Genomic DNA, 21433 nt, shown 5'->3' with positions numbered 1-21433 from the left:
TGGGCAGACTAATGTTAGCCTTATCATTTCTAGTCTAAGTGTTGCTCTAACCAAGCATAGATATGAAAGCATCGTGCCATATGCTGAATGATACTGGAATAGCAAACAAAATCGTATATAAAAACTTTAAATAAATGAGATTATTTCTTAGATATAAGCTTCCAACAGCAAAAAAGTTTTAAAATGAAAATTTTTTTAAATCCAAAAGTTCAATAAAGTGCCATATGTTACGTTAAAAATATCAGAACAGCTTTAAAATTCAGTGGAGTTAGAGTGTCTTAAAAATAAATTACACTACATTAGCTGTGTGAGTTTTTATAAACTCTCTCATTAAAATAACTCTGAAATTTCCTATGAGTTCTACAAAAATGAACTGAACTACATCTCAGTTTACAACAGTTTGTTTCAGTTTGATGAATTCATTGAAAATAAATTCAGATTCTCTATGCAATATGAAAGTCTGAATGACCTCATTATGTGCAACATGAATGGACCATCACTGCAAGACTCAATCTGACACAGGTGGTGCAATAGTGTTATTTCTGCAGTAAAATCAAAAGACTTGTTGATGGCAAAAAAAGATCTTACTTGTATTTATTTTGCTTCTAGATTTTGAGCTGGTGCCTGTATCCATAGAAAATTTGTTCTGTACTGGAATATCTGATTGTATTTATTTAATATTCGGTAATTTTATGAAAGTAGTGTTGGATAATATTGTGTTGACTGTTGTCAGGAGAAACAGGTTTGCAGGTACTGGTCCCCATTTGTTTTGAGGTTAGTTTTGCAGTATTATCTGCTTTTTCAGTTCCTGATTGCTATAATTTTTCTTTATTACATATAAATTATAAGACATTATTTTTATCAACCTCTTTGTTTGTTATAGGTTGCACATTCCTGAAATAATTTTCAACATCAAAGATAAAAAGTATTAGGTCTACTTAGATAATTTAGAATGCGGTAAAAGTGGTACTGAATTGATGGCAAACAACTACAACAAAACTTCTCATAACATTCGAGATGAAAATTTTATGTAGTGTGTTTAAAAAAAAAAAACAGAAGTAAATATGCAATATAACTCCTAAGATATTACCAAATATACGAAATTAAGAATTCCATTTTAATACTAATGCACCGAAATTTTTCAAATTCAATATTTGAGAATAAAATATACTGTGAACATGTCAAGAATTTGGGAATCAAAGACCAATCAGTCAATTATATTTATATGTATGCTCCATCAGCTAACACACTTCAGTCTATTGATTTGCTGAGCCCATCCTCGTATAAGTTACTTTATTTTCTGTTTTGTCTGTCAGAGGTCACTAAATTAATTTACTAGAGTTTACACTTCATCAACATGAATGTTAAAGGCTGTATGAAGGAAATTTTAAAGCTAAATTCGGAACAAAATTTTGGATTTGGTAAATATGTGCTTCGATTAAGTACCTTAAATATTTCAGAATTTCTTATAGCATTTATCTTCAGCCAAATCATTTCGAAATGTTAGGAATCTCAAATTTACGACATTGCAAAACAAATTTTTTTTTCACAATCCAAATTACTCTGAAATCACAAATTATGAAGTTAATTTTTGGAAGCACATTCAGTTGTAAATCTGAGATACAACTACACAATTAGATCTGTATGGATTATTTAAGACACTCTTAAAAATGGTTTATGATGAAACATTCTTTGATATTCAATGCAGTTGCACATTAATCTTCATTTGTTTGGATTTTACTGCTTTCTTTCTAAGTGCAAGTAATGCATCCCGCAACAATATGCGACTACATTTTAATGATGCACTAAATGCATTTCATGCCAGTAGAGGTCAAAGGGTGAAACATAAAAAAAATAATGAATATGTTAACCAAAACTTGCCATTTTGGAGAAATGGCAATGCAAATTTTTCTCAGATTATTGGGCATTGGATCTTGCTAATAATCTGCCACAAAGAGATCTTCCTCATGCCTGAAAGTGAACAGCATGAAAACACTTTATGTCAAAATCTGTAACTCATCTTTCAGAGGTTATACTGTAGAGGTAAGAGAGTCAATCACGGCTTTCTGTGAAGAGTCTGATATTGGTGTCTTCATTCATTAAACAGTACTAGTACACAGTAACATGAGGAAAGGAAGGAGGTATCTTATTTACTCGCATAACTTCTTCTTTTTTATGTTTTGAAATTTCTAATCTTAATGATGTGGAGAACTAAACATTAACATTTTTAAACTCTGTTGACATGCCATAAAATTCGCAAATACCACAGACGTAAATTGACTCTCTATCTGACAACTATTGTTTTTTTTTAAGTTGGTTATTTAACGACGCTGTATCAACTACGAGGTTATTTAGCGTCAAGGAGATTGGTGATAGCACGATGGTATTTGGTGAGATGAGGCCGAGGATTCGCCATAGAATACCTGGCATTCACCTTACGGTTGGGGAAAACCTCGGAAAAACCTATCCCGGTAATCAGCCCAAACAGGGATCGAACACGTGCCCGAGTGCAACTTGACAATTCTTGTAAAGTACAGAGATCTAACAGTATTGACGATAACGAAATAATGAATTAGTGGTAAAATTTGAATAGTAGGAAAAAATATGTTCCATAAATGTTATTACAAAATTTTCTACCTGTTCCTTAACCTAAAAATGTTGCTCTCTTTGTCCAGTGATCTCAGTTCATAAATTCTCATAAATTTGTTCCCATTTTTAAAGTTGTTTAATCCCAATGTTTCCTAACATTTCGTTTTTTGCCTCCCAACAGTGAAATCCTAGCAGTGTGTTAAATAATCGATCTGTTTTAATCATTTTTTACTTTATTTTGGCTTCTGTTGTGTATACATTTTTATTGGTTGATATTAGAGGAATAAATGATAATAAATTAATTTCTAACCCTATTCATGACTGTAATTTTACAATTAAATTACGTTAATTAACTTTTCGTTTTATGCAAAATTTTTGTACTCTAAAGTGTAGATGTGAGCATGCTGTAGAGCTGTGTTTTTGTGTGCATCATGCCACACAAAATGTTTAAAATTATATATTTTGTTTACGTCCCCTCCCAAAACTTCAGCTAAACACTGACTGCCATTTTTACAAAAAAAAAATCTATAAACAATAGTTTAAATTATGATTATTTGAAGTTTATCAGTGATATTATAATTAACTCTGTTCACCATTAACAAAGTACTATTCTTAAAAGAATTCCTTAATACTGCAGATAAGTACAGTTCTAGATGTTAGAATCTGAACTCATTTGTACCACATTCGTTAAATTAAATTCTGAATGCGTAAGTGACAAAAATATTTACATTAAAATTTTCTTAAATGACTAATTTTAACCAAATTTGTATTTAATAAATATATCTACTAAAAAAATTTCATCAAAATGAGTCTTACAGGAATTTATTTTACGAAAGCAGAAAAAATATAGTGCGTGTTTTAAATAAATAAATAACTAAATAAATAAATAAAATATATATTTCTACTACATTCATTTTTATACAATCAATTTATCATTAATCTTACAGGTACTATTAATTTTTTGGTCATGTATAAAACTCAATTTCTACACATTTAATAAAGGCATCCACTGAGACTCAATTTCTACACATTTAATAAAGGCATTAACTGAGACTCCACTCTAACAATAGCAAACGGCAGTATTATCATTTTCATTAATTGTCGTTGCCATAGAAATAGTGTTGGAGAAATTACGCGAGTAAATTGGTTTGTGGGTGAGAATGTGTCTTGCTTGGGATGGTAAGCAATAATATGCCAGTGTATGCAAGTATCCACACATAAGCAGCAGATTCACCCCAACATTAAAAAAATGATATAGTGTTAAGGACTTAAGGTAAGACAAAAATTTTGTGGTTGGTATCATTTCGTCTAGAGATTAACACTAAGGTACCCAGTTGACAGGAAACTGAGAAAACAGAATTATAACTGTAAGCATCTTGCTCAAATCTGGCAAGAATATTTTTAGTTTTATTTTTCTTTGTGAAGTATGGGCTTCCACTATAAAGAGCTGAAGGATATTGCCCCTCTTCATCCTTTCCAAGTGTTTTTTTTTAATGTAAGTAGAACCCCGATTATACGTCACTCTATTAACCGATTGGTGGATTATCTGACTGTCTTTCTCTAGCTTTCTTTCCTACAGAAATATAATATGGAGTATGCTACTGTTCATTATATTATCAAGTTATTTTTCTAGAGAGTGTTATTACAAGACTTTACCCTTACACAGTATGGTCTACTGTTCGAGTTGTCATACTGTAAAACTTCTATATAAAATGTCTTCCACGAGTATCAAAAGAAATCGTGTTGTGCAAAGTAGGCTATAAAAAGTACAAATAGCTGAGTGGTTTGGGGAACGTGAAACTGCGGCTCATGTCAGAATACGAGATTGGAGTCACAACCATGTGCAATTTAATAAAAATCAAGGATGGAGTACATAAAGTATGTAAATTTACAATATGAGACCTCGACTAGTCCTATCTTTCCACAGATAGCCATTACAAGAAATTTTCTTGCCCCCTAAAATCCCGTTGTTAACTAACAACCAGACTTATATCAGTAAACTTCTGATTCACTACCTAGTATGTTCAATACAAGACCATAGAGAAAAATTCGAAAGTGTAAGCATTATTTATTAAATTTACGAAAATCTTTCATGGTACGGAATATCCGATTTTTTCGATTAACTGTTCAGTCTATCCCCTTAATTTCCACGGATAATAGGGGTTCCACTGTATTACATTCTTAATGAATATAGTATAATATAATATTAATTTGGAGAAGAAAAACTAAACTTTTTCCTGTCACTTGTTCTAATTAACAGACAAGATTCTTCCATATTTTCTGGTTTATCACAGTCTTTCAACAAGTTCATTATGTTCTTATTTCAAATATTAGGCCCAACTAAAAGTGCTATGATATATTACTAATTTCCAAACAAAAATGTAGAATTTCCTCTCCCTTCGCATTCTCTTGAATAACAAAGACTATTCATTCATTGTGTTCTGACCAAGGGCAGGTCTTTCACTGCAAACCCAGCTTTCTCCAAACTTTCCTATTTTCTACTTTCATCTTTGTCTCCATATACGATCCTTATATCTTATATCATCTGATATCTTCTGCTGCCCTGAACTCTTCTCCTGTTCACCATTTCTTCCAGTACATCCTTCAGTAGGTAGATTCTTCTCAGTCATTTTTCAAGACTGACAAATGGATCTCCCAATTGACGCAATTACGTTACAAAGTTTAATCTTCGTAGTTTTGTAGGAAATATTGAAGCTTCCACAGTACAGTCACATGATAAAGCCATCCATTACTCGAATGTACGCAGCTCACCTGTGACAGTTTTGAATGAAATATGGAACTTTGTTTATGATATGGTCGTGGTTTTTAGTAGTTATCTTATCACGTGTTTCGTCATAATGGTGTCAACAAAATAATGTTGAGTCAAGCGCATATGTTGTACATCCAACAGCACGGCTGCATCATATAGTAGAATTTAAATGAAATATACAAATTTTGTTAAATAGTGGAAAATAAAAGCATATTTAATACGTCTATTTTCTTCCCTAACAGTTTGGCCCAATCTCTTCTATGTCTTGGTTTTTTTAATTACTTTTATTTTTTACAATACTTTATTAATCTATCTTTTAGCATATTTAAAAAGAAATTATAATGAAGATAGGCCCAGCTACAGTTTAAAATTTCTTTGTGTAATTTCTTTTTTTCCTATATATCCTTGTCTTTATAAAGAGAAGTATTATCTTCCAAAACTTCTAATTCTTCTTCTTCTTCTTCTTCTTCATCTTCTTCTTCTTCTTCTTCTTCTTCTTCTTATGCTATTATCTACCACAAATTATTACCTAATAGAAGGCCATAACATTTAAGTTTAGAAATTTACATATTAAAATGCGTACATTACTTATTCTTATAATAATTTATGTGTATTGGGAACCATGATTATGAATCCAGTCCTACTGTATTTTATTTAAAACAGTAATTATTTTAATTATTTAATCAATCAATCTTCTCAATGTATCCAGCTGTTTGCTGACAACATGAAGTCTACTATAGTCCACTTAATTATTTAAGTTTCGAGTCAAATGAGTACCTGAGATTAATTCCGATATTCATTTGCATAAGGAAATGTAGGAAATCGTTTACTTTTGTAGTGGAATCAACGTATATATTCAGGTGATTAAAATTATGTACATATACCTATTATTGAGAAAAATTCGTTCCGACACCGGGAATCGAACCCAGGACCTCTCAGCTTTACGCACTGAATGCTCTTTCCATCTGAGCTATGCCAGGACCTGATTCACAGCGCCGGCCGAACTCTCCTCCTTTGTATCATCAATGGCCCACTACCTGCATTTTAGATATATGTCATGTATGCAGGAACACATAATTTACTCGTAAATGACTTTATGGCCATTTTCGACAAAGTTTTTTAATCATTGTTAACATTGATATACAGTAGTGGCAAAAAAAACTGTAACTGATATCAGAGTCTTGTTCACTCCAGAGCACGATAGACTGGTAACTAAGACTTTCATGGTTCGAATCCTGCCTGGGAAGGAAACTGTTTTTTGTTCCTTATTCAAATTTATTCCCAATACTTTTCGACTGCAGTGATATTTTACTACTTAATTAACTTATTATTCCCAGAACATGAATTTTACTAGCAATCGAAAAGTATTGGGAATAAATTTGAATAAGGAACAAAAAAAAGTTTCCTTCCCAGGCAGGATTCGAACCACGAAAGTCTTAGTTACCAGTCTATCGTGCTCTGAAGTGAGAACAAGGCTCTGATATCAGCTACAAGGGTCGGTCCGGTTTTTTTTGCCATTACTGTACATATTCATATATGAGGCCTCATTGAATAATCAATAATCCTGGAATAGCTCAGATGGAAAGGGCACTCAGCACGCAAGGCTGAGAGGTCTTGGGTTCGATTCCCAGTGCTGGAACGAATTTTTCTCTGCATATAGTCTTTATTATTCAGTGAGGACAGTGAGGCCTCATATATCAATATATACTGTATTATATATATATATATATATATATATATATATATATATATATATATATGGCGGGCGTACATATCTCTTGTGTATTTTCACTTTCTCACTGTATAAAAGATATATGAAGGATATTCAGTCTTCCATCAATGGAGATGAAGTGGCTATACTCAAGAGATTAATAGTCTGTGTGTAATGTAGTCATCTATGGTTTTGATCTGGGATAAAGTACATCTAAGAAAAGAAAAAAAGATTAGCAGCAAGGAAGGCATATGCTACTGTGAAAAAATCAAAAGCAGCAGAAAACAGTTAAAAAGTGTTTTCACTAAATGTGTTACTGCCACACCCAGTTAAACTATTGTCAAAAGAAATTCACAGGGCTCCAAAAATGAGTATAGTTAAAAATTACATTTAAAAATTAGACTGGAATTCTAAAGTGTGGTATGATTCAGTAAACTGCTTTCTTGAATGACAAGGTAAACCTCTAATTATAACAGTATCATTGTGTTGCAATACAAAAATACTTATCATTATCACTCAGTCTTCCTCTTTTTCTTTTTTAAATAAAAATTACGTATCAAATAATCGTACAAATATGCTGTAAGATTCTAATCAGCAAATGTAAGTTACAGAGAATGGAATAAACTGTTTCGACTATCTCAATAACAAGTAATTTCTGTATATTTTTTTATATGTAGACCTTAATAATGATTTAAATTTAAAACATATATTGTTTCAAGGTGGTGTGTTCTTAGGTCCTTAAGTGTTGTTGTTTTCTAATGCCAGGCGTTTGACAAAGTCATTTGACCTATTGCACTCCAATATTTTTCAAAGATATTATCATGGTCAGCCACTGAAGCACAGATTTTGAGGTGTTCCGAATCCATTTCTTGGTTTGGGTTGCACAATGGGCGGTTAGGGGACTAATATATTCCAATTCTATGCAGGTGTTTGGCCAAACAATCATGGCCTGTTGCCAATCTAAATGCAGCTACAGACGATTTTCGTGGTAAATCGGGAATTAACTGTGGATTATGATGCAGAAAGTTCCATTTTTTCCCTTATGATTGTGTTATCAAATTTTGTTTGTTGAAGTCTAAGTATGTAGATTTAATAAATCTTTTCACAGAGTAATATGTAGATTTAGTAACAGGTCTGTAAGTAGCAGTGCTGCCCTTCTTTGCTAATGCATCCGCATTCTCGTTTCCCAGGATTCCACAATGGGATGGTATCCATTGGAATACAATTCTTTTATTGAGTGATATTAATTGAGAGAGCATTTTAGTTATTTCTGCTGTTTAGGTCCTTAAGTGTTGGAGCCTATGAAGGTCTAGTATCACCTATTTTTTCTTCTTCGTTTCTTGATTTGTTTATAAGAGATCTTTGTGGTCTCAAGAGATGTAGTTTTACAATCTGAATAAAGATGTTAGTCTGTACAGAGGTCTGCATTTTAGATTCCTTCAATGCTGCACTCTATGGAGATCTAGTATTAGCCCACTTTTTCTACTTGCGTTTCTTGATCTATCTGTAAGAGGTCTCTGTGGTGTCAAGAAACGTGGTTCTGCATTTGCAATGTTAATGTTATGTTTTATTTAACGACGCAACTGGAGAGGTTATATCAGCATCGCCGGATGTGCCAGAATTTTGTCCCGCAGGAGTTCTTTTACATGCCAGTAAATCTACTGACATGAGCCTGTCACATTTAAGCACACTTAAATGCCATCGACCTGGCCCGGGATTGAACCCACAACCTTGGGCATAGAAGGCCAGCGCTATACCAACTTGCCAACCAGGTCGACTGCATTTGCAATCTCAATAGAGATGTTAGCACAGATATTTGCCTGCAAAACAAGGTACTTGTTGTAATAAAAACCAAGTAGGCTATGATTTTACTTCCAACAGTTTCTTTTGCATGCTATGTACATTTCTTACAAAGACCCTCGGTTTTTACTTGCACTTCTGAAAGAGGGCAATGGGTAAGAAGTGTATCGCAATATGCACCATCGTGCAGAAGGGAAAGGAAGAAAGCGTACTCGCCAGCAGCCACGAATGCATGCTAGTGCCTCTCTTATCTGCGGGTAAGAGACGCTAGCCCAAGAGAGTGCACTGTGCTGATGACTGCTGCCTTAGTGAGTGTTTTTAACTTACGCAATACCCATTTTAAATTTATGTACCTTCGACTAGTATGCATGCGGATATCATTATGTACAAGGCTATATGGGCCAATAAGATTTTGAAAAAATACGTGTCTCCAGTCTCTTCACAAGAAGACTCTGTACTTCCTTCTAATAGGAACTATAAAAAGTCTTTCTTTTCTTTATCATCACTTAAAACATCTGTCATTCTCAGCCAGGTTAGAGGCTTTTAACTTCAAAACAGGAGACAAGCATGATAACCAGGGGTAGATAAATCCAGGATGCTAGGTCACCTAAAAATTCTTATGTGATGCCTCATGAATGTATGTCAACGGGTAGAAGGTTTTAGGTAGTAAGTCAGATTTTGAATTGTAGAAGCATCTGGCTACTTAATGGCATCTTACTATAGCCTGAGAATGGAATGATGATAGGCCTGAACATTGAATATTGATTTTTTTTTTATCTTTATCCATGACCAGAGGAACTTCAACACACAGTAAGTTCATTTTCTGATGGAAGTTGGGCCTACATTAAGAGGTTAGGTACAGCTTACAGCAGTAACATTTTTGGAAATATTCAACATTTTTTCCCCTCAATTCCTGTATCTTGTACAGTAATGTAAATTGGTATGTGTAAAACACTGTTTTTCTGCTATATGAAAAAAATATTTTTACGATTAAAAAAAATTATTTATATATATATTTTTTCAAAATTCACAATGGTGACAATTCACTGTGCAGTGATGAAGCGTTTCCCTCATAACTCATAAACTTGTTAACTTTTTCATGTTCTCTCTCTTTTATTTTATTGCTGAAACTCATGTTAACAATATCATACTCTTTCAACTACTTTCCTTAATAAATAATATCTTTTTTATTTTGTGTTAGAAGAAAATACTGATATTTGACCATTTTTTAAATGAATTTATTTTTTATCAGACAATCTATAAAAGGTAAAGAAGTGATTTTGCATCATATTGCAGAGATGACATGCATAAATATACACAAAAAATTTCATCACAGAATGTTGGATAGTTTTTGAGTTATGTTGGAAACACATCATCACAGCACAGTGAACTGAATTAAAAAAAAAAAAAAAGTAAAAAAATTTTTTTTAAATCTTAAAAATACTTTTTACATATAGCAGAAGGACAGTGTTTTACACATAGTAATTTTCATTATTGTACAAGATACAGTAATGGAGGAACAAAATGTTGAATATTTCCAAAATTTTACTGCTGTAAACTGTACCTAACCCCTTAAACTCTTCTTACTGAAAATCCGTTAATATCAATAGGGTTCGAATCAGTAACACTTTAATATAACTTAACCACAGTGACCACTAGTTCAATGAGGAAGACTTGTAAAAATGGTTATATCAGAGTTTGACTGCATACATTTTGAATATTTTAGCTATCAGTGGAGATGAAAATGTCATGTTAATGGAGCCCTGTGTTATGCAAGTCGTAAGCTTGAAAACCCGAATGAACAGCACATTTCTTGTTGTCAACAGATTCATTACCACTCCTTGTTGTCACTCCCCATCAACTTGCGAGTTTCCTCTTCTTCGGACACAGCTGGTGGCTGATATGATATCTCGGACACTGGTGCATACTGAGCCGTCACAAGGAGGTCAGTGGAAGGGTTCAGGGTCAAGATCTGTCAACACACAGTAAGTCTTGAAACAATTCTATCATCAATAGATTATAATGGAAAAAATTCTTTCAAAGAAAAGTAAATTCACTTACATATGTATATTTATTTATATAATACAAGTCTTCTGGGCTAAGTTGCCGTGGTTTACAGGTGTTGTTTCTACCAGACATTTCGTCTGCTACTGTGGCAGACATCACCAGTGTGAGTATCCTTGGTCGAAGTGCTCTCCTAGGTGTACCTGTGGCAACTCCGCAGTAGCAGACCAAACGTCTGGTAGAAACAATACACCAGACCACAGCATCTTAGCCCGGAAGACTTATATACATAGACACTGGCCGGGAAAGCCTACATGCTAAGATTATTTATTTATATAGGCCTATTTGTATATATACTCGTACTATGTTTGAAAGTTGGTTGTACATGAATATAAAAAAAGGTTTTGTGTATGCAGTTTTGTAAGTAATGCGTAATGCACTATAAGTTAGCAATATTATACTTTTGTACCTTAGTTTTAAATACATTATATACATATATATATATATATAATTTATTTATAATTTATTTATTTATTCTGCTGTAGTTAAAGCCATCAGGCCTTCTCTTCCACAACACCAGGAATACAAATACAATAATAGAAATAAACATAAAAAAATACACCATATACAAAATAAAGCTACACAAAAAATAGAGAGAGAGAGAGAGAGAGTGAAATACTATAAACAAAGTAAAGCCACACAAAAATATACACAGGTTGCAGTCACACAAACTTTAAATGAGTGATTAAGTATAATAATTAATTGTATCCTAACTAATTAACTAACATAAACAAGAAACTTACAATTTTAATCTAGATTAAAAAAGAAAAAGAAAAAAAAAACACAAATCAACACTTCTAGCAATACCTAAAAACATTAACTAAGACAAAATTTTCCAATTTAATTTTGAATTGTGATAAAGTCCGGCAGTCCCTGACGTCATTAGGTAACGAATTCCAGAGGCGAGGTATTTCTACATTATAAGAAGATTATTATAAAGACGTTCTATGATGAGGGATAGAAAGAAGTGCTTGATGTCGGTTTCGAAGAATTGTAAGAAATTGAAACCGTGATAACAGATAATTCGGAGTAGAAGTATGCATGATTTTAAACAGAAGAGACAGTGAATGTATTGTTCTTCGTTCCTTCAGACGTACCCATGAAAGTAACTGGAGGGAAGGTGTTATATGGTCAAATTTACGAGTATTGCAGATGAATCGTATGCACACATTACGAACACATTGTAGTCTCTCAGCTAAGAGTGAACTTACATTAGTTAGCAAGGAATCGCAATAATCAAAATGGGGCATTACAAGCGTCTGAATAAGATTCTTTTTTAGACTAAGTGGTAGAAATTCTTTCATATGGAACAAGGAATGAAGTTGAGAAAATATTTTTTTTTGCAAATGTGTGTTACTTGAGTGTTCCAATTTAGATCGCTATCCATAAAAATGCCAAGATTTTTAACTGTTTCACTGTATTTAACAATAATCCCATTCAATATTATATGTGGTATAGTACTACTATCAAGAATGCTTTGTAGATGATTATGTCCCATTACGATTGCTTGCGATTTCTCTGGATTTAACCTTAATCCAAATTTGTGTGTAGCCTATATATTTTTAATCGCGAAATATTAAAAAAAAAAAAGTTGAAATTTTTACATCTGACATTGTAAAAATGCTCAAATAAGTTATGTCTAATTTGTAAGCCAATCAATGGTAGACAATGAAAGAACTTTAAATAATGACCAGACAAACTTCACATAGATAGGCTTAATGAAGAAACAGAAAAGTAAATGAAAGCAAATAGGCCTAAATGTATCTTACCTAATCTAACTTAAATTACCTCAATACCCAGACGACAAAGAATAGATAGTTGTGGAGTATAGGTCTGGAAAAACCAGTGTTGTTATTCAGCCAGTATGCAATTTGCGTTACATATATTCACAGAGAAATCAACTGCAGAGAAGTTAGAATTAAAATTACGCGTTACATATATTCACAGAGAAATCAACTGCAGAGAAGTTAGAATTAAAATTACAGTCATTTGGGCTAACTTTGTATACCAGTCAGTATAACTTTGTACCAGTCACCAATTTTACTAGAATAACTTATTTAATTTCACATTTATAAGTGTGATATCTTTGGACTGAGGCCATCTCCATAGCCTATGATCTCTATGTTTTGCTTTCTATCTATTATGTCCGGTTCCTGAAGAATATTTAAGACTTCACGTGGTTAAATATTGCATTCTGTTTATAGTAGACCTAGCTGTTCATGAACGACTTTGAACTTAATATTGAAAGTATACGATTTTATCTTATCTTTACAATTATTGTAAATGTTAATGGTTATTCTATCACCCTTAAAATACAATAATCTCGTGACATAGGGCCTACATGATCCTATGTCTTGTAAATTACAAAATTAATCCGACAGTGCTGTTTTGGTTCGATTTCAAGGTTACTTTGTACTGCTATAAAGTCTGCATGATAACATACTAGATCTACTACAGGCATACTTTAAGTTTATATTATTGAATTAATTTTTTTACTAAGACCTATATAGTTGGCTTATTAACGAAATTTCTTTGACCTTATTTATTCAACTACTGTTCTAATTTTTACACTCGTTTTGGATTTCCATAATGTGTTTAAATTTTTAGATGGCAATAGTTCAAAAGAATTCTCCAGAGAGAAGAAAAGACAGTACCGGTATATAATAAAGGCAAGGTATTCCAGTGAAATGCTAAAGGCACTAGATGATATTATAAACACTGGAAAACTTGGTCAAAGAGAAGCTGTACTGGTACGTTTGTACTCTATCTCAAGACAAACACTAGTGAAAAAAAAAAAAAAAAAAAAAAAAAAAACAAATAATTTTGGGAAGCCATATAGGCTATGTTTTCATCGAGAATGTTGGTGCTCTATGCTATGATGACTGTATCAGTAATAATCTTGTGTAAAGGATCACTATTCCCTGGTAGGCCTACCTACAGTCAATGACATTGAACTGTATGATCCCATCTCCAGATACAAAGTCAGTTATAAGGTCAAGAAAGAATGCAATGCATGTAATTCTGCATTGTGTAATTTTCTCCATTCTCCTTTAACTTCATCCCTCAGAGTCCAAAATATTTTCCTAAGCATTTTATTCTCAAACACCCTTAACCTCTGTTCATCTCTCAAAGTAGAGTCCAACATGATCATACACAACAACCAGTAACAAAATTGTTTTATAAATTCTTACTTTCAGTTTTCTCGAGAGCAGACTGGATGATGAAAGCTTCTCAACCGAATAATAACAGGCATTTCCTCATACTGTATTTATTCTGCATTTAACTTCTCTAGAGTGTCATTTTTATTTCATACTGTTACTTCCACTTTTTCAAAGAATAAATTTCCAATTTTTATATTTCCATTTCGTACAATGTTCTCGATACGAAACATAATCATACACTTTGTTTTTTTCGACGTTTACTTCCAAACCTATCGCCTTACTTGATGCAAATAAAATTCCCGCGTTTTCCCTAATCTTTCCTAATCGTTTGTGGATATTCAACTAACATATTCACGTCATCCACCCAAACTAGCAGCTGATGTAACCTGTTCAATTCAAATCCTCCCTGTTTTCCTGGACTTTCCTAATAGCATATTGTAGAGCAAAGTTAAAAAGTAAAGGTGATAGTGCAGCTCCTGCTTTAGCATGCAGTGAATTGGAAAAGCACCAGACATAAACTAGCCTAAATGGGCTATGCTATAAGTTTCAATGAGACACATTTTAATTAATCGAACTAGTTTCTTGAGAATATGAAATTTAATAAGGATATTGTATAAAACTTCTCTCTTAACTTAGTCATATGCCTTTTTGAAATCTATGAATAACTGATGTACCGTGCCCTTAAAGGCTTAATCCCATTTTTTTCTCCAATATCCGTCTAATATAAAAAATGTAATGTAATGTAATCAGTAGTCGATCTATTTATTACACCTAAAATCACTCTGATGATCCCCAAGGAGTTAATTTTCTCAAAAGAATATAGGACAAAATTTTTAATGATGTCAATAAAAGTGATATTCTTTGAAAGTTACTACAATTTTGTAGTGCTAGAATATTTTATTGTTACAGTAAATGTTGTTTTCAATAAGCTCTCTTTTTGTGACTTCATATTAAATAAAATTTCATGTACTGGTATTTTCTTATTGTATGGTCAAAAGTTACCTTCAATTTGAAGGTTAATATAGAGAATTGAAATTAATAGAAAACACGTAGCCTATGTGGTACTACAAATTTTCCCCAATTAGTCATATAACTCTGTACCATCATTAAATGTCAAATTTCTTACTTACTTACAAATGACATTTACAGAACCCGGAGGTTCATTGCCGACCTCACATAAGACCGCTCTCAGTCCCTATCCTGAGCAAGATTAATCCAGTTCCTACCATCATATCCCACCTCCTCCAAATTCATTTTAATATTATCCTCTCACGTACGTCTCGGCCTCCCCAAAGGTCTTTATCCCTCCAGTTTCCCAAATTAACACTTTATATACATTTCTGGATTCGCCCATACATGCTACATGCCCTGCACATCTCAAACATCTGGATTTAGGCTAATATTCCTAATTATGTCGGGTGAAAAATACAATGCGTGCAGTTCTGCATTGTGTAACTTTCTCCATTCTCCTGTAACTTCATCCCTCTTAGCTCAGAATATTTTTCTGAGTGTCTTATTCTCAAACACCTTAGTTTCTGTTCCTCTCTCAAAGTGAGAGTCCAAGTTTCACAACCATACAGAACAACTGGTAAGTATATAGGCCTAACTGTTTTATAACTTCTAACTCATGTTTTTTTGAGAGCAGACTGGATGGCAAAAGTAAATAATAACAGGGGTTTCTCATATTTATTCTAAATTTAATTTCCTCTCGAGTGTCATTTAATTATATTTGTTACTGTTGCTCCGAAATATTTGAATTTTTTAATCTTTTCAAACGATAAATTTCCAATTTTAAATGTCAAATTTCACCCATTTAAAATATGATTTTTAATGTTTATTATGTCTCAACCCATAAAATAAGTAATTTTCTTAAATGATTTACTTTTAAACATCAATTTCAATAGATATTATTTTAGATAAGTATAAAAATGTGATAGAAGTGGTACAAAATTATTCCAAATGACTGTATTATTGGACATTATTGAAGAGAGAATAAGATTAATATTACTCTATTACAAAGGAAAGGTTGCTAGTGACAGGGTTGTTGATATTATGATTGACCTCAAAACTGAAAATAAGATTCAGGACAGGTCTACCTTTTTCTTTCTTTTCTAATTAGTTCTACTCCATATTATTTAATTGACGAATTTGAGAAAGGAAAAGTGAAAGAAAGAGTAATTTTATTACCAATGTTTATGAACAAACATTAACGTATTTGACAAAATGATACGAGTTCTTTGACAGGCCTACCAATGTTCATTAGATAGGCCTAATCAATTTTTGAGCTTTATAGATCTTTGTGGAATTATATGTACTAATTATTTCGAAACTGTAATGCAATGGAGATAAACTTCATAAAGAATTTTGTGTGATTAGAAAAATCGGTAATATCCAAGATCTAGTCGCTATTTTCCTGGACCAATTGGAGAACGATAACGCAGTATATGATGTCACGCAGGATGCTAATACTTGAAAATACGAATTAAATCGACACCCACCCTATATCACTTCACCACTCTCGTTTTTCTCACATATTTTCTTCTACTTCTATTTTTTTACCATCTACGGTACGGGTACCTACTTCATTCTACAGACTATTTCATATTAAATTAAAATACTCAACTTATCATCGAATAGAATACGCCGGGATTCGATCCTACAACCTTACGTGTAGTAAACAACTATCATAGCCGTTACACCACGAATTGATTGATGAAAAACCCCTTAAAAATTATACTTAGACACAATTAACATAAAATACTTTCAAACGCATTAAATATATAACTCCATTATTATTTAACTTGTATTATACAAAGAAGTAGCCTAATACGAGTATCATAAATATCCGAAAGATGGCGTTACTCCATTTATCCACTATCAATTGTCTTATTATATGTATATTAAATAGATTCAGTCTTGACTACTCCCTTTAGTATTCTATTAATCTTACGATGGCTAGTGGATCACATACTGTATACATGTACCTGACGCATCACAGAAGACAGAAGACCATAAACTTCCGCAAAACCATCAACACAGATAACGAAAGTAGTGTAAATTGGTGCATCAAACAAGGATTAATTCCAGGTAAAACACCAAAAACTTATACTAATTGTGGTGCTGCAGAAAAAGTAGTATGGCAAGTAAGATCGGAATAAAAAAATTTTCCGTACTGCCTCAAATGTAAGCAATGTAAAACAGAGTGTACAATAACAACACGTGATTCGAAAACTGTAAAATCAGCATCTTTCGAAGTTTAGCATTACTTTACTTTTGGTTAATGGGTGTACAGAACAAGCTGATCAAATGTTCCTCGACTTCATAAACAACATTAAAAAAAGGCATACCCAGGCTATGGACAAAAACTATTAACACCCAGAACTTACACCAACACAGAACAACACTGAAGTACGGTAAGTTAAATTGTCAAAATTTTATGAAAGCAATTTTTCGTACTTGCAGTATTGTGTAGATATACGTGACGTCATATAAGCCTCTTACGTCATCCAACTTATTGATCGGGAAAACAGCGACTCCATCTTGGATTCTATCGAAAAATCTAATTTGTCATGGAAAAACAGTTCGATTCTATATCTCAAAAATTACCTTACGATCGTAATTTCATCAGGTAAAATAAATAAATAAATAATTTACTATCTATTTATATTTACCACCGTGGTGAAACTAGCGCTGAAGTAGTTCCGGTAATTTTGGAAGTGAAAATCGTTGAATTTATAAGAGATTTTTTTGTGATGGTGCAGTTGATCATATAGGCTATGCAAGGCATAACAATGCCTGAACTAACCAAACCTAACCTGTTACAGATTCGTATATGCAAGATGTATAGGCGGAGTATGAAGGTAACTACGTCAGCGCTAGTTTAGCTAAAGCCGCCGACAGTGATTGAGAAAGTAGACTATGATCAATTTTCAAACAATTCTTTCATCTTAGCTTAAAGCTTTTATACATAGGCCCAACTGAACTGTTGTTAGTAGCCCTAATAAACTTGAAGTTGATTCGGCTAAGTGTGAGCTTTAGATGCCAAATAATTTTGAAAGAAAAAAGTGTACTTAGTGAAATGTTTGATACATTTCCAAAAAAAAAAAAAAATTACTGAAAGTGCCTCAAGTAAAGTAAGCCTATATCAATAACAGTGAGAAAAGGACAGTAATGATAGGGCAGTTTCTGGACCTTTCTCTTTAGACAGAATTTAAGGTGTCTTGTGAAGAAATGTTTCTATGTAGTCTATGTAACCTATGTAGTTTCCTGCTACGGTAATTTAGTGTTTTTATGGGGTATCTAGGAAATATAGGCCTAGCTATTACACGAATGAAGTTTTAACATCTTCCCAAGAGAAATATCCTTCCCGAGAATTAGTGTCCTTTTTTTTCTTATTATTTATAAGACTTGAGTAAACAGAAAAGTGGCATATGTTCAGGCGGGCATCTTCTATACAATTACCGAATGCGAAGCAATGTAGGCATAACCTACGTAGAATCATTGTATGGTTCCATGCGACAATGAGACTGACGAGGAAACTGATACAGTGGTGTTATAGGCTAGCTATGAATTAAAAATACCCTGATTGAATATTAATAAGGCATCAGTCTTCGATATGATTCATCTTCGTGTGGTTAAAATTAAATTTACAGACTTTGGCGGAGGACGAAAATTTTGGTAATTATTCAGAAGTGAACCATAGATAAGTAAACATTTTAAATAGACGATGAAGATTTCACCTCTCTTATTTTCTTACCAATTTTGCAAGACTCCTGCTTTAATATCACAATAAAGTCAAGATGCAGATAAGACCAACGTATCATAGATTTCTTTCCAAAATTTAGAAAGTATGAATATTAATTTTGAAATCTCTCTTCGGCCTAAATAATACAATAGACGTAGGCCTAGACTTACTACCAATTAATTAAATATTCAAGGGCTTTAGGCCTATGTAGGCCTATTTACTTACATAGTAGAACGAATTTCGTACATATTAAACCTAAAACATACAGACTTACCAGTACCCTACATAGGTCCTAGTCCACGTTGGATTATATTCATTTACAGTTTGACAGTAGCCTAATGAAAAAGAGGCTTACGTAGGCTCACATGACAATAATTATCATGTTGTCACTGATTATTGACTAACTGAATTTAGATTGTGGTAGCGGAAGTTACAGATTTTTCACAGCTTTGGAGGGACGCAATTCTTCTCAGTTTAGTAGAGTAGGATTCTTATGGAGTATTTAAAAGTGATATTTCGTACCTAGTCGAATTAACTTATCTATATCGATCAGTAACTTAGCAGGCCTATAAATAACTATCTTACCTGTCCATTTCCAACTTGATTATCCAGTTGCCTTGCAAGTCTTTGTTCTTTACTGGGGAAGCATGGACATCCCTTCCTCCTCCATACCATGCGGGCATAAAGACCAAAGAACAAAATACACAACAGCACTAGCACTGTTCCACCAATCACAATAACAATATCACTCGAAGATTCTGCTTCACTTTCTGGTGTCTCACCAAGTTCTTCATCGTGTTCTTTTGTGTCGTACAGATCTACTGAACCTCCAATGATCATGACAAGTCCTGCGGCTAAAGTGATTAGACCAAGAACAAGCAAAACCCACTGGATACATCTTGTTCGAACATGACCGCTGCCAAACAGAGATTGTGATATGTTACTGATTGGTGTCCAATCATTCTGTTGCTCATATGTAACCGTCGTGGGCTGATAAACCGGACCGCTTGCTGGCATCTTGATGTTAGGTATTGGAATTGCTACTACGTCTTTGTCAGGTTAGGTTATTTTTGTGTTGAAAATTGCAGTTCTTCTAACCCGAAAAACCCTGAAATTGTCTGATAAACGTAATGCCTACCTTACTGACTAGATTCACACACACAACTATCTGTGCGACCTTTGTTACGATGTAGTTTCACCGAATAGGGATGTCTTCACTCCAAGGACTTCTACGTGATCACCATTTTGGCTTCCGTGTTACCAAGGCCATGCCCATATGAGTCACCTGCTCAGGGAATGACGAATGTCTCTAATTTCCGGTAACAAAATTGGAGAAATGGCTTATAATGCGACAAATACGTTCATTAGCTGTAAACTTTTGTTTCCACATGTACAAACAATGAGTAAACCAGTGAAATTGCCTTAAATAAAATATAAAAAGCCTTTCCTAAATGTATATCTCCATGTATAATTTGTTGTTGCAGGTTAGCCAACATTATTCTTACAGAGAGAACGCACCATAACTGTCTGAATACCTACACCGCATGAAAATACAGTAATAGTCTCTCATACAGTATGTCTTAGAACGTGTGGTGCATTTCAGATCTACTGGACATAATCGGATGGACAATTTTATTGGGAAGTCAGAAGACTAATGGCCTTGTCCCAATGTCTTGAGCATTAGATTGCATTAAATTCTTACAGAGTTCTCACTAGGAAAACAAAATAATGTAGGGACTTCGGTTGATATATATTGGTATTAACTTGCAAACGGGAATTTTCTATTTAGTGTAGGAAAGCGGTTAGCTTTGTAGCGCCAAATTATGAATTGTCTTTTGTTTTCTCATTAAAGAAACAAAGCGATGATATTGTGATGCTGCGGTGATTCGATTTGAAAGTGAGAGAAGTATATGGTCAGAGGCGGCGCTATATAAAGGCAAAATAGGCTACCGCTCAGGGCCTCGCGACTACAAGTATATAAAATTTTATTTTCCATTCAGATACCTATGTTTCCTGTTATTTACGTGTTATTTCTTCTTTTGTTTCCACATTCTTATTTATTTTCATCCTTAATGAAATATAATAGGCCTAATAATTGACACCAGAGCCTAGCTTTCAAAGTGCAGTCAATAACGCATTCATTCATTCATTCATTCATTCATTCATTCATTCATTCATTCATTCATTCATTCATTCATTCATTCATTCATTCATTCATTCATTCATTCATTCTAGTAGCGGCCGGTGATCAAAATCCTCGGTGAGGCCAGATGCAACTAGTTTAAGTGCCTCCGATAGGAAATGTTTGTTTATGATATTAATTATTATTGTTATTATATTATTAATATCATTATTACTGTATTATTATTGTTATTATTATTATTACTATTATTAGTCTATTCTTATTACTATCAATGAAAAATAATAATTTCACTCACCAAATAAGCTGTTATGCTCTGAGTTTCAGTGATTGTTTCAGTGTGATGAAGCATCCCATATTATGTGTTGAAATTCCCCTTTCTTTCTTTTCTTTTTATTATTTTCCTTTGACAGCAACAAACAAGGCCAAGAGAAGTTTATTTTGTATCACATTA

General features: G+C 33.1%; 1 protein-coding gene across 2 annotated transcripts in view; it reads right to left on the bottom strand.

The window, feature by feature from the left end:
- The window catches only part of LOC138701654 (uncharacterized), a 52828-nt gene extending 32559 nt beyond the window's left edge, over positions 1 to 20269 (bottom strand). The window contains exons 1-2 of one of the 2 annotated variants that reach the window (XM_069828768.1): positions 19425 to 20269; positions 10706 to 10842 (exon numbers count right to left, since the gene is read on the bottom strand). In XM_069828768.1, the coding sequence (XP_069684869.1) occupies positions 10706 to 10842; positions 19425 to 19856 (569 nt within the window). In that variant the 5' untranslated portion in view covers positions 19857 to 20269. The remainder of the gene's footprint in view (positions 1 to 10705; positions 10843 to 19424) is intronic. The other variant, XM_069828769.1, reaches the window with a different exon arrangement.
- Positions 20270 to 21433: the final 1164 nt, after the last annotated feature.

The sequence above is a fragment of the Periplaneta americana genome, chromosome 6 (genome assembly GCF_040183065.1).
Source record: "Periplaneta americana isolate PAMFEO1 chromosome 6, P.americana_PAMFEO1_priV1, whole genome shotgun sequence".
Taxonomy (NCBI): Eukaryota; Metazoa; Arthropoda; class Insecta; order Blattodea; family Blattidae; genus Periplaneta; species Periplaneta americana.
The sequence above is the reverse complement of the archived record's forward strand: the minus strand, read 5'-3'. Positions and strand labels throughout refer to the sequence as shown.